General features: G+C 41.6%; 1 protein-coding gene across 1 annotated transcript in view; it reads right to left on the bottom strand.

Moving 5' to 3' along the window:
- Positions 1–694: 694 nt before the first annotated feature.
- SLC9A4 (solute carrier family 9 member A4) overlaps positions 695–14,397 on the bottom strand; it is a 669,359-nt gene continuing 655,656 nt past the window's right edge. The window contains exons 11-12 of the mRNA XM_086934738.1: positions 13,467–13,554; positions 695–1,525 (exon numbers count right to left, since the gene is read on the bottom strand). Of these exons, the coding sequence (XP_086790864.1) occupies positions 1,221–1,525; positions 13,467–13,554 (393 nt within the window). The 3' untranslated portion in view covers positions 695–1,220. The remainder of the gene's footprint in view (positions 1,526–13,466; positions 13,555–14,397) is intronic.

Raw genomic sequence — 14,397 nt, 5'->3', positions numbered from 1 at the left:
ACTTTCCAGACTGGGGGTAGTGAAGGCAACTATCTTGCTGGTTTCTGGACCATCATAGGGACAACTAACGCTAGTACTAACCCACCCAGCTTTGTTCCTTTCCCACAGACAGAACGCTCAATACTGTTGGCCTACCTCCTCAGCCCCAGTGCCTGTGTCCTTCTAGCAGTTGGAGGAGGTGACACTATTCCTAGTATATTTAGCTATGCATGATTGTTTTTTACTTGAGTGAGCAGATGGCATCACAATACTTTTTATTGTTATTGCTTGCTGAGAGCAAGTGGGAATTTTGGGCCCAGTTTCATTCTTCAATGAAACATTATAAAATGCCAAATGTGACTTAACTAAATTCTTATTTCAGTACTAAGTGATCTGTACTCATTAGAAGTGGGAGAGCACGGCAACATGAGTGTGCTGATATTAACAAGCCATTCCTAGAGGGTTTTTGGTACCTGTAACTCTCTTTTAAGAGTCAACCCGTGATTTCAAACTGTACCAGCAAGCTATTACATATTAATGATCTAGCTCGTCAATGATAAATCGTGACGTCAGGCAGACTTCAAATGCAGAGCAACATCAATACAATTGTACTCTGCTTGCCTCCTGCTTCTTAACTTCAAATATTACGAAATCCGGTTCTGTTTAAATTTAGAACTGTATCGAGACATATATCCATTGATAAGTTCAAAGTTGCTATTAGGGTTGTTTACCACTTTTATTTCAGTTCTTCATTGTAGAATGTTCGCAAAAAACTGCAGAATGAGAGTTGAATTAGGTACTTTATTGCAATACTGTGCAAGGCTCTGAAAGAAATGGTCCCTCAAGTTAATATTCTGTAAACAGTTCTCTCAATGTATGCAACTCAGTGTTTCAAGAAACTCCTCTCAAAAATAAATTACTGGTGGCTATTTAATTCTTAAGAATATAATGTTAAAATAGGTAGAAATTTATGTTAAGTCACCTGTCAACAAGAAAAATAACACGAAATAGCTTTTTGGTAAAATTCAAAATGACAGCTATCAAAACTTACTATAAAATATATTTCTTTAAGGTGACTCTTCTCATAGTATTTAAAAAACATTTGGTTTGGAAAAGTACAAGGGTCTCAGATGTGCCATAATGGAATTCTGTCATCTGGGAAAACCCTTTTTTCCCTGGCAAAGAGAACTGCAACTAGCACGATCCATCTTTCAAACGACGTCCTCTTCAATCCCTACAAATCAATTTCCTCTGGCTGTTTCTTCATCATCACCTTCATCAGACTCAAATGGCTGTATGTCTTCCTCCTCCAGAGTGTCAATCCATTTTTTAGGCCTTAAGGCTTGGTGCCCTGATCTGGGGCCCTGATTTTGATGATCCAAATTTCTCCTTTGGCAGGCAGAGTTATATAAAGGAGTTCTTTCTTGTTTCAACTCCATCTCTGATTGCTGTTGCCTCTGGTATTTTCCACGAAATGGCCTTAAATGCGCAGTTTTATTTCTTCTTACAGAATCATATTGTGAGCCTACGTCACTGTCATTGTCACCTAGAAATGGAAAATTTACATTTAATTATAGTCAAATTATGCATACATCCACATATTTTGAAAAAATGAAAATCTCATTTGAGATAAAGAAGTAGGCCAAGGAGATTACCATTAGAAGTGTGTTTTTTTCATTTAAAAGGTTCCTTTCAATTTAAAAACATTTTATAAACACTTTCATGAATTACTGTTACACCACCAAATGAGTTAGATGTGCTTTCCAATGCTAAAAGATATACATAATCCCTAGTGCCCTATGGCATGGCATGAACAATGCATAAGAGGTGATAGTAAGATATACAGCTGGACATTAATTTTATTTTTTTAAATATATAAAGCGCATGCATACATCTGTAGGTATCTCAGCACTAATATTTATTCATGACTCAGTGACAAATAAGACAATATCAAAATAGACACTATTGCAGGGCAAACAGGGAATTGCCAAATGTTCAATACTTCCTGAATTTCAAAAAGCACAGGCTCTGTTTGCTGTGCCATAGAAAACGCTTTGCCACCCAGAGTTTTGCGTCGAAAACTGGCCATATTAACCAAATGTGCATTCTCTGATCTCAAGCAGCATCTGGGCACATAAAGTGGGAATTCTTTTGACAACTGACTTGGCCTCTTATCATGCAGTGTACCAGACATAAGGATCTAAACATTATCCTTTCTCGAACTGGAAGCCAGTTTAGCCTAATTAACGCTGGGGTGGTAGTTTTCCATTTCTTGATATTCAGAATCTGTATTGCTGCTCCAATTTGGATAAGGATTTTCAGCAGTCAAACCCAAGAATGTGGATTTATAGTAGGACAGCCTAGCGGACACAAACGCATTTATGATTTGAAGTTTCAGCTGAAAGTTAAAGAGACAAATCGTTTTTTTCAAAGCCCCAAGAGGCAGGTTTATTTCTGCGACTTTAATTTGGTCTTCTATAATCAGGCTTGACTACAATCTGAACCCAAGGCTCGTTATGATGTGAGCTAAGCAAGGTTTTCAACACAGTGACGGAGGCCAGAATGCATAATTTGGATTGATAACCAGCAAAATGGACAATTGTTTATTTTCCCAATTTAACTTCAAGTGATTTTGTAACATACAGCCTTTTACACATGATACTTTTGAAGTTTTGTGGTCTCTAACCGCCTGATTCATCAAGCTTTTTTGCGCTCGCAAAGGGCCAGATTCTGAGAATCCGGCCCTTTGCGAGAGCGATTTTTGCATTTGGGATTCAGCATCCCAAATGCAAAAATCGCTAATTGCGATGTCGTAAATGTGCGAGGAATTACATTTAAGGAATCTCTATTAGAGATTCCTTAAATGCAATTCAACATCCAATTTAAATTTGCGAATTCGCAATTTCTTGCCGCAATTTACCGCGAGGTCAGACCTCGCGGTAAAGTGCGAAAACTCAGAAAAATGCATTTAAATGCATTTTTCTGAGTTGCATGTTACACACACACATGTCCTTTGGACATGTGTGTGTGCAACACCTGTGTGAAATTTCATTTGAGGGGTGCTACAGGGTGTCCTGTGGACACCCCGGCACCCTTCAAATCGCAATCTTATTTGCGATTAGCTAATTGCTAATCGCAAATAAGGAATACTCCCCATTCATTCCTATGGGCCTTTTGGCCCATAGGAATGAAGGGCGAGTTATTCCTTATTTGCGATTAGCAATTTGCTAATCGCAAATAAGGAATCAGTAGGAATCGCAATTTATTATGCGATTCCTACATGATTACCGTTTTGCGAGTCCTTAATAGCGAATCGCTATGATTCGCTATTAGGGGCTCGCAAAACGGCCCGTTGATGAATCAGGCTGATAGTAGGGTAACTCTCCACCATGAATGGGATTTGCATGTTGTCCGCAAAATAATGGAGCAAATTTACCGGTTACAGATATACAGCCAGATTCATCAAGCTAAAATGCGCTCGCCAAGGGCCAGATTCGGAGAATCTGGCCCTTTGCGAGTGCAATTTTTGCATTTGGGATTCATCATCCCAAATGCAAAAATCGCTATTTAAGAATTCACACATTGCGAGGAATTGCATTTTACGGAATTCTTTAAATGCAATTCATGAACCATTTTAAAATTGCGAAATCTCAATTTTGGGCCGCTATTTACCGCGAGGTCAAACCTTGTGGTAAATAGCGAAAACTTAGAAAAATGCATGTAAATGCATTTTTCTAAGTTGCATGTTATACACACACATGTCCTTTGGACATGTGTGTGCGCAACTCCAATGTAGATTACATTTCAGGGGTGCTACAGGGTGTCCTTTAGACACCCCTGGCACCCTTGAAATCGCATCCTTATTTGCGATTAGCAAATTGCTAATCGCAAATAAGGAATGACTCCACATTCATTCCTACGGGCCTTTAGGCCCATAGGAATGAATGTGGAGTCATTCCTTATTTGCGATTAGCAATTTGCTAATCGTAAATAAGGAGGCTGTAGGAATCGCAATTTTTTTCGCGATTCCTACATGAATCCCGATTTGCAAGTCCTTAATAGCGATTCCTTAATAATCGCTATTGAGGACTCGCAAATCGGGACATTGATGAATCTACCTGTAAATATCGCAGTCAAAACTCTGGCTCCTCTGGTCCCGTGTATAATAGGAGTTTTAGGTCTGGAAGCACGTAAGTGCTCTACCACTGAGGGCCATTGAGATATCTGATTGTCTAACACTGATGTTATTACACTTTACGTGCTATCGTCTGCTCGAAAGCCAACCTGGTCTGAATGGAGAGGTCCAGCAACTCACATTAAAAAATTATTGGAGATTAAATACTGCAAACTATTGTGCCTGAGCAAAAAAGGTGTTAGACAAGGTCCTGTAATTTTCCAAGAGGTCACTTTCTAGAGTACGTTTTTTGTATTAGAGGTAAGATTCTAGTCTTTTGTAATTCAGTAGGCACCAGATCTGTAGTCAAAGAAAAGTTTAAAATGGCAGAGCAGCGGAAAGACTCTGCGGAGCCCAGTGGGCAACAATGGATTTATTTTATTTATTTTTCACATTTGTAAAGCGCACTGTTACCAGCCGGTGTCCTGGCGCTGATTGACCACTCCCTACAACTTGGCCGGAAAGTTTTACTGTTTAAAAAGCCATGTTTTCAGGGCCCTCCTGAAGGACATTAAATCTGAGGCCAGTCTGAGGACCACTGGCAAGGCGTTCCAGGCTTTTGCTGCTCCCAGGCAGAAACTTCTACCCCCCCCCCAGCGGGCTTTCCTGACTCTAGGAACCACAATCAGCCCCTGATCGGCTGACCTGAGGGCTCTTGCTGGTTTGCTCCATTGGAAGAGCTGGGTCATACAGTGGGGGCCTATTCCTTTGAGCGCCTTACAGACTATGCACAAAGCTTTAAATGTAATTCTTTTGCGCACCGGTAGCCAATGTAGTTTCACCAGATCCTGGGCGAATGGGGAAAATTTGGGTGTACCCGTAATCAGGCGGGCTGCTGCATTTTGCAGGGTTTGCAGTTTGTTAAGCAGCCCATGTTGAGCATTAAGCAGCAGGCTGTTACAGTAATCCAACCGAGACATTATTAGTCCCGTCACCACTGTCTTCCTGTGCTCATCCGGGAGGAAGGGCAAAACTTTGTGTACTGTTTTCAGGACATAGTGAGTTGCTGAGGACAAGGCGTTTACTTGAGTACAGTGTCTCCTCCATCAGGATCCCCAGGTTTTTCACCTTAGCAACTGGGGAGGGGGGGGATCCATTTCCTCTGGCCACCATCTTGGAGACCAGAAATTTTCTCTGGCCCCAAAGAGGAGAACTTCGGTCTTTGAAGAGTTCAGCTTAAGGCAGTTCCCTGCCATCCAGCTACTGACCGCTCTCATGCAGTCCTTAAACCTGTTTGCGGTGCCTTCCACCCCCCCCCCGGTAGCAGCGACACCACGATCTGCGTGTCGTCTGCATAAGATGTTAAATTAAAACCGAAGGATCTGATGACTGGGGCCAACGTGGAGACATATACATTAAAAAGGGTCGGACTCAGGGATGAGCCCCGAGGTATCCCACAGGGGAGCACAAACGGGTCCGATTCGAAATCTCCCAGAGCCACCACCTGAGTCCTGTTGGAGAGGAAAGCCTGCAGAATCTTAAGGGCTTTCCCCTGAACCCCACAGGCCTTCAACTGATCCACCAATAGTACGTGGTGGACCGTATCAAAGGCCGCGGACAAATCCAGCAGGATCAGGGCGGCTCTGCCTCCTGCATCCATCACTGATCTAATATCTTCTGCCGACTTGATTAAGGCCGATTCTGTACTGTGCCCCTCCCGAAATCCGTGCTGTGAGGGATCAAGATGTTGCCCCGCACCCAAGAAAGTGCTCAGCTGAGTGTTCAATATGCCCTCTATGATCTTGGCCGGGAGCAAAAGTCTGGCGATGGGCCGATAGTTGTTCAAATCAGCCACATCCAAGTTAGAGGGGCAGGATGGATGCCTGTTTCCAGCGGGAGGGAAACTCCCCCTTTTCCAACATGTTATTGAATAGTGGGGTGAGCACAGAGGCTATTGGAGAAGCAGCGTATTTTGCTATCGTGGCTGGGCAAGGGTCACGGGGAGAGCCCGATTTTAGCTTCTGGAGTCGACGCCTAACCTCCACCTCACAGATCGGGACAAAGTTAATGAGCCTGTTTTCTTGCCCATTGAGCTCTATGTTCCCTAAGTTGGTTTCCGGGGGGATGATCTTTACTTGATCATCCAGGGAGTAGAAAATCATCTCCACCTTGTTCTGACAGAATTTGGCCAAATTCTCACATAGATCCCGACTAGGGGTACCTCCACCGGTTTGGGAGCTGCCAACAAGGACACTGTATGGAAGAGTTCTTTAGGAGAATTGCTTGCATCCTTAATGCACTTGGTAAAATAGGCACGTTTTGCCTTTCCAATCCTCTCTTTATAAGCTGCCAGCTACAATTTGAGTATTTTTTTATCATCCTCATGATAATTTTTCCGCCAATTTCTTTCCAGTTTCTTACAAAGGACTTTATGATCCCTGCTCTCCTCTGAAAACCACAGGGCTGTTTGTCTTGAGCGGGTGGAGTGGTAAGTTTTTGGGGTACCAATCGCACACATGCATTATCTACCCAATTAGTGTATGCAGTTGCTGCCTCCTCTACGTCTCCTGGAAAGGGCACCATCGAGGATCTTAATAGGTCATTGAGGGTCGTGCCTTCTAGGTTTTTCCATTTCCTAATTGTCCTAGCTGGATTCCTCAACTTGTTAAGTCTAGGGGCGGGGGCCAGGGTGATGTTAAAATACACTGCGGCATGATCTGACCAGGGAACCGGGCATATAGCCGATACCACTAGATTGGGATGGTTTGAAAAAACACCGTCAAGGGTATGCCCCGCTTTGTGTGTAGATCCAGTCACCAATTGCCTTAACTCGACCCCTTCCAGCAATTCCAAAAGTTCACGCGTATCCGTGTCAGATGTGCTGTCCAAATGAAAGTTAAAGTCTCCTAAAACTGTAAAAGTCTTGGCGCATACTGCTTCTTCTAGCAGACTGCCTAGTACAGCTAAAAATGGGGCCTTAGCCCCTGGGGGTTTGTAAAGTAGGCATCCTCTGAGGGTTTGGTGATCCGACAGGTTGAAATTAAGAGCAAGTGCTTCTCCTAGATCTATAGCAGCTGGTTGAAAATTCCCTCTCACTGAGTTGTGATAGATGATGGCCAGTCCGCCACCTCTTTTTCCCACTCTGTTCTGAACCGAACACCTATAATCCGGGGGGGGGGAGGGGGTGACTTTAACAATGTCTGGGCCTGATCCTGCATCAGTCCAAGATTCAGCTCCTGAGCAGAAAGCCGTGCTGCCCTTGATGAGTGCCAGGAAGTTCTCACTCTTTTAAGTTAGTGTTTCCCAGTGGGTCGCATGTCAATTTTTTAATGGGTAGCCAAAGTCATGGCAATAAATAAAGATGCCTTTTTATATTCTGTATTTATTTGTCACATTTGCTGCGCTTCAAAGAAAGAGGTCAAATGTTAGGCTATGTTTTCTGCTGCTTATTTTTTCACACGGAGAAAAAAAAGTAAAGTAAATTATGTGACAATCCTGCTAAGGTACATGGAGTGTGGAAGAAAAGCTAAATAGTGTTATTTTTTCTGAAAACACATCGATACGTGAATACCTGTATATGAACTGTAGCTATTCAGTAGTTAGAAAGCAAAATAAAATAAAAAAAATTTGTACATTGTGTGTTCGCAACAAAGGGGCTTATTTATGAGCCCCTGTGTCACCTTTTGTGCTGGCGTTGCGTCACTTTTTTGACGCAACAGCGGTGTAAAATATGCACCCCGTGGCGCCCTATTTACAAAGGGATGCATCTAGGCAAATGTGTCACATTGTAAAGCCCTGCACCACATTATACCTGTGTCAGGTATAACATATGCAGGGTGGAAATTCCCCCGCAAGTAAGCCTTGTAGAAGAGGTGCAGTGAAATCCATGAGATTTCACTGCGCTACTTGTTGGACACCAATGTGTCAAATCCCTATGCCTGCATCATGGCAAGAGTAAGGGTGATGTAGTGCTATAGGCACAGGCCTATCCAATGCATTGGTGGAGTTGCATCTTTCTAACAACGCTACTCCAGCAATGCGTGGGTGTTGTTCTAACAGATACGTCAGAATTTCTGACGCAGCTGTCTTTCCTTGTGTCATGGAGTGCCGTATATTAAATATAACACATCCATCGTGTCACATGGAGGGCGCAGAGAAACTGACGCATCAATGCCGATGAGTCTGTAGCTAATAAATGAGGCTCAAAGATTTTAGTAAGATCAGACCAAATCAAGAAACTTTCCTTGGTGATGATTAAACCCCGCTTCTGAACTGGGGTGGCAGAGTGGGCTAAAGAACGGTGATGGATTAAACCAAGATCTTGAGACTGGGTGTGAGTGTTTGATTGATTCAAATGCTCCGTCCATCACCACCCCCTTTTGTACCGCTTTTGGCCGCCATAAGTGTGGCAGGGTATGCTCAAACGTGAGTCCCTTGCTCACTTTGCCACTGGATTCAAGCAAGCCGGGCTCAAGGCGGCTGGAATGCCAGAAACCGGTCCTCAGAAGCTTGTTTCCAGTCCAGACATGGCTTGGCAGTTCGGGCTGGACTGTTCCCATGAGGCACAGGGTCAGACTGATTTGCATATAGCCATGTCTGAACTGGGGTGGCAGAGTGGGCTAAAGAACGGTGATGGATTAAACCATGATCTTTTGACTGGGTGTGAGTGTTTGATTGATTCAGATGCTCCGTCCATCACCACCCCCTTTTGTACCGCAGAATTTCTGACGCAGCTGTCTTTCCTTGTGTCATGGAGTGCCGTATATTAAATATAACACATCCATCGTGTCACAAGGAGGGCGCAGAGAAACTGACGCATCAATGTCGATGAGTCTGTAGCTAATAAATGAGGCTCAAAGATTTTAGTATGATCAGACCAAATCTAGAAACTTTACTGGGTGAATATTAAAACCCGCTTTCCACACATTGTCATTTGTGTGGAATGTAGGGGCATATTACCAACGATTAGCGATATTTATTGCTAACTAGGCTGAGCAACGATTTTTTTATCGCTAAGCATCGCCGGAAATTATCACTGAGATAACGTGCTATTAGCTACGTTTATCTCCAAAGCAATAATTTTTACGGCGATAGCGTGAATATCCCTGAGAATAAAGCGATATTCACGCATTAGCGACTAAATGTTCTTAGCCATGTTATCCACCTCCCATTGGATAACATGGCTAAAAACTGGTCTGGGCAGGTGTTAGTTTTTGGCGATATTCGCGCTTAGCGCGAATATTGCGATCGCTAAGCCTGCCTTGCTAATAGGCGTTAGCGACGTTAGCGACTGCTTTCAGTCGCTAACGGGTTGGGAACGCCCACTTTGCATGTCATTATCGATAATTATCGCTAACATGCAAAGCGGGCCCCAAACCGCTCGCTATCACCTCAAAGCTGTCGCTAACATCAGTTAGCGACAGCTTGCTAATTATACTATCGCCACTTAGCGGCCAAAAACATCCGCTAAAACGGCGAAAATAGCATATCGCCAGCATTGATAATATGCCCCATAGTTTTATCTATAAAGCTGTATGCCTGTGGGAATTTTGTGAGCATCTCTATGGAAAATATTCTGACTACAAAAAACAATGCGTTACAACATGATGATTTACTTACATTAAAAGTCGCCCCCCTCTTATTCGTTAAAGCTCGGTGGGTCATAATAAAAAGTGGGTTTTGGTTGTAAAAAGTTTGGGAAGTTTTGTTATAAGTAGCTTTTGCACCTAGAGATGTTTTTTACCAGGAAGAAACTCCTAGAAAACTCTGCTTGATATATGAGCATTAAAAGCCATTAATCTCTGTACAAAGAACTCCAGAAATTGACTACAGTCTATCATAGGATAGTCTGCTTCAGGATTCCATGACGGTTCTTTTAGCTCCTTGATAACTTGAAACTTCGCTTTCATAGGGTTTAATACATGTAGAATGCTATATGTGTAATCAGTTGCTTTAGCCATTTTTATAGCCTTATTGTATAGCATTTAGTGAGCAGTCATGCTTCCACAACCATTCTGACTGGCAGCAGTTACATCTCATTCTGGCTAGTTTTTAATTAATCAAAAACAACTAAAGAGTATCTTTAACTATAATGTACATAAAGCACAGAAGGAGAAACGGTAAGACAGCCCGTCAACCATCACCCAGTAGTGCCCTACGCAAAAACATTAGCTGTGTCAAAAAAGTTAGTGAATTCCCAGTGAGGAAAAGGAGCCCTCAGGGACCCACACATGGTAGGTAGCCATTTGTCTTCATCGGGTTCCTGTAGTTAGTACGTGTAAAAATACAACAAACCAAAAAGGTGCAGATTGAAATGAGTGTTGACCGCTCCCTCGACCAACACTTTTAATAGAGGGGTGATTCGAACCCAATTAAAAAACAATGTGAATGAACGGACAAAAAAGGGTTAATAAAATTTGAACCCTGTGTCCTAAAAATAGGTCGACATGTTTCAGCTTTTATGTCCTATTCGACCCAGCATTCCTCAGGACCAGTAGTAAATTCTCTCCCAAAGGGGCAGGGCACACTCTAAAGAGCCTACTCACATTGGGAGGAAGATAATCAACTATAGATATGCGTTTACCAACTTGTAATCGCTGCACTGGTAAAACTCAGGTGCGCAACCTCAGTTCTATGAGGGATATGGAATCTGAAATGAGACCAACAGAACAAAATAGATAGTAAATCATTTTAGAATTTTCCTCACTACAGGTATTTAACACAGTACTACCCATCACACACCCAGTGGCACAGTCAAATCCATGTGTACAACCGCGTAAAAACATGCCCCTGTCCATTATACAAAGGGCAAGTTCAAATTGGGCCACTAGCTACCAACTTGGTAGAAGTGATCTTTGTATTGCGTCACACATGCTTTCACACAATATCCGGAAGCATTTAGTTTACCCAATATCGCAAGATCCTGGCTTAACCTTATTGCCCACGATCTTCGTTTTGTAATAAAGTTAAAAACAACAGTTTTCCTTTGAGAAGCTAATTAGGGGCCCGATGTATTACCCGCCCTTATCAGTATATCCATATTTACATCACGCCTTAATGCCCGGAAGACTCTGGTACATGCATTAAAACATTCATCGTTATTTAAACTCACTCAGCTTGTTTTCCAACTGCTTCCTATACACAGGGAAAGTCGAACTTTCACCTCAGGATCTGTTTGGAACAAACAAACTCCGAGTCATTTTCTTTCTCAATCTCGTCAAGATGGATTTAACCTAAATTCGATTTTAAAATCGCTTGTAAAATCTGTTATCAGTGATGTCAATCTAATTGATTAATCGATTAATCGATTTTTAGGACAGAGGGTTCAAATTTACTTAACCCTTTTTTGTCCGTTCATTCACATTAATTTTTAATTGGGTTTGAATCACCCCTCTATTAAAAGTGTTGGTCGAAGGAGTGGTCAACACTCATTTCAATCTGCACCTTTTTGGTTTGTTGTATTTTTACACGTACTAACTACAGGAACCCGATGAAGACAAATGGCTACCTACCATGTGTGGGTGCCTGAGGACTCCTTTCCCTCACTGGGAATTCACTAACTTTTTTGACACAGCTAATGTTTTTGCGTAGGGCACTACTGGGTGATGGTTGACGGGCTGTCTTACCGTTTCTCCTTCTGTGCTTTATGTACATTATAGTTAAAGATACTCTTTAGTTGTTTTTGATTGATTATCCTAAGGGGTGTGAGAGTATTCTACTTTGCCCTTTCTCTTTTGTTGTTTACATTAGTTTTTAATTAAACCATGTATGCTGTCTGTGTTTGAGCCACCTATGGTGTCCCTAGCCGGCACCATTAAATCAACTGTGCCCTTAGATTTTCATTATACTGTTTCAATAGCAAATCCAGCTTATTTACTGCTTCACCAGAGCAATTGCACTCACTAGAGTTTATGGCTAGCTCAAATATATCCAATTTACGCCAATTACAGCTAAGTTCATCGATAACTCGGGCCCGCCTACTGATGTACAACAATTCCATGGAACAACGAAATAGAATAATAAAATGGCTGGTCCTTGGTACTGCGAAGGGCGGTTCTGTTTTACACATGGCATTGTCACTTCACACCACATCCAGGATATGGCCTTATCTATGGGTAGGAGACAAAAATTAAAGTTAAACAAACCAATATTTTCCTAAAGTACAGCTGGTTGGACGCGGATAAATCATCACAATGAAGATTTAGATCGCCTAGTATAATTGTTGTGTACACTGATGAAAACGTGCTGAGGTGAAAGCATAAACGTTCCAGGCTCCACTTGGACATGTACCAAGGGGTCTATAGGATGTTGAGAATAGTGAAGATATTACACAAAAAAGGATGCCCCCTCTTCACTCACTCTAGGTGGCATACTTCATCATCGAGGTTGCTCCTTCCATCAGCACCATTATGGTGGTAGGTGGGCTTATAGCAGAGCTGTAAAGTTGTAATGCCAGCATCCTAGGTATACCATGAAGGGTCACTGACCAAAGTGTCATTATCTGGAAGAATAATTGGCATATAAACTGAGGCACAAGACGTACTAGTCGACACCCCGGCCTTTGTTTAGAGCATACTGGTCTTGTGTTAATTGTTAAAGGGTTTCCAGTCTTTGGTAATTGTTTGCATGCTTCTCAATATATCCCAAACATGCACTACTTCACTGCACATTTGTCATCTATAGTCACTTGAGCTGTTATTTACATCTTTCTTCCGTCTACTTCAGCCTAAAATTTGTAGTATAGGGTCAGCCCAGTTGAGTCATTGGCTATCAAACACTGTCAGTGTTGGAATTTTACCTGATCAAATGTTCACTTCCACCTAAAAATAAGAGCACCCCGGTTTACTTTGCAATGTTTTTTTTCTTTCTAAGAGTTATCTCTTTTTGATGTTTTATTGATCCATGTATATTTAGACAATGCCTTCATAATGCTATGTAGTGTTGTTGGCACATTTAAAGTGCTTGTTCACCTACGTTTCTTGGTATTGTGTAAATAAAACTAGAAGCAAATGACTTAAACTTCATATGTGAAAATGATGGACTTCAATTCCCGACCCAGTGGAACCTTGGATCATCAGGCATACCTGCAGTTCGTGGTACAGACTGGATAGAGGAGTTACAATATTATTTTCATTAAAATTAGATGAATTCGAATTGTTAGTTTTTAAAAGTGATGAGACCTGGGAATTTTGTGATTGAGATTAAGCTGATTTGAAAATTGTGTGTTTAAACTATACTGCTTTGTTCTGGGGAGATATTGTCTCTAATGCCCATAGTGACACACCTTCATTACATCAATAGTATGTGCCTGGTATGTGCCTGGTATAGGTAAACATAGAGCTTAAATTTTAAGTGTCATAAATGAACATATTACCTTTGATTGCAAATTTCATTGCCTCTTCTCTGTGAAAAAATGATCTGTTGTTAGGGAAGGAGAGGTATCGCTCATTTTTGGTAGTCACCTGTAAAAGTATGAAAAACACAAGCATTACATTTATTACTATATCATTAAGGCTTATGTACATCAGGATGTGGGGTTTACAGATAAATCCCCTTGAATGTAATTGAACATGTGAAGCTTCGTTTGTGTAAGTCCCAAGAAATACACCTTTAAAAAAGAAAATGGTTTCAGACTAAAGACGATGGTCATCAATCGTCAAAGAAAAAGAAATATATGTAGGTGAGAAATGATTTGGTAATGTCAACTGGAAAAATGTGGAGGAAGTATATTTAAAAAGCTACTTTAAAGAAAGCCAGATATTTACATAGAGGAAAACAATTTGGAAGTATGGTTTAATTGCCGAAATACAAAGATTTCAAGGAGAAATGAGGCCAGGATACCTCTGAAGGCATGTATTATACATTTGAGTTTTGATTTTTATGCTTACATGGTATTTAAGTGGGCAAACAAGTAATTTGTGACTCACAAAGTCAAGATACATTTTAGAAGTTCAAAGTGCACTAAAGTGTATGCGGAAAATCCACCACCATGTTGAATTTTCTGCTTTTGTAAATGTGAGATTAGGGACAAAGACATGGTTTTTTTTGGGGGTGAGTAGCCATTCAAACTACAATTAACGCCTTACAAAATCATAGGTTTGAAGGATTCACAAATCATTTGCAAGTATTCTGCCATCCTGGCAATACACATAATACTAATCCTGCCAACTGCATGAGCAAGTACCTTAGCAGGGATGGGAAAATGGGCACCATACCCATATTTCATGGGTGTGCCTTTGATCGATATTCTTCATAGCCTAAAGTGATGATTATGAAATGACAGCTAAAAAACATAGACAAATGAA

This window comes from Lissotriton vulgaris, chromosome 8 (genome assembly GCF_964263255.1).
Source record: "Lissotriton vulgaris chromosome 8, aLisVul1.2, whole genome shotgun sequence".
Classification (NCBI taxonomy): Eukaryota; Metazoa; Chordata; class Amphibia; order Caudata; family Salamandridae; genus Lissotriton; species Lissotriton vulgaris.
Note: the sequence above shows the minus strand (reverse complement) of the source record. Positions and strands in the feature narration are given on the sequence as shown.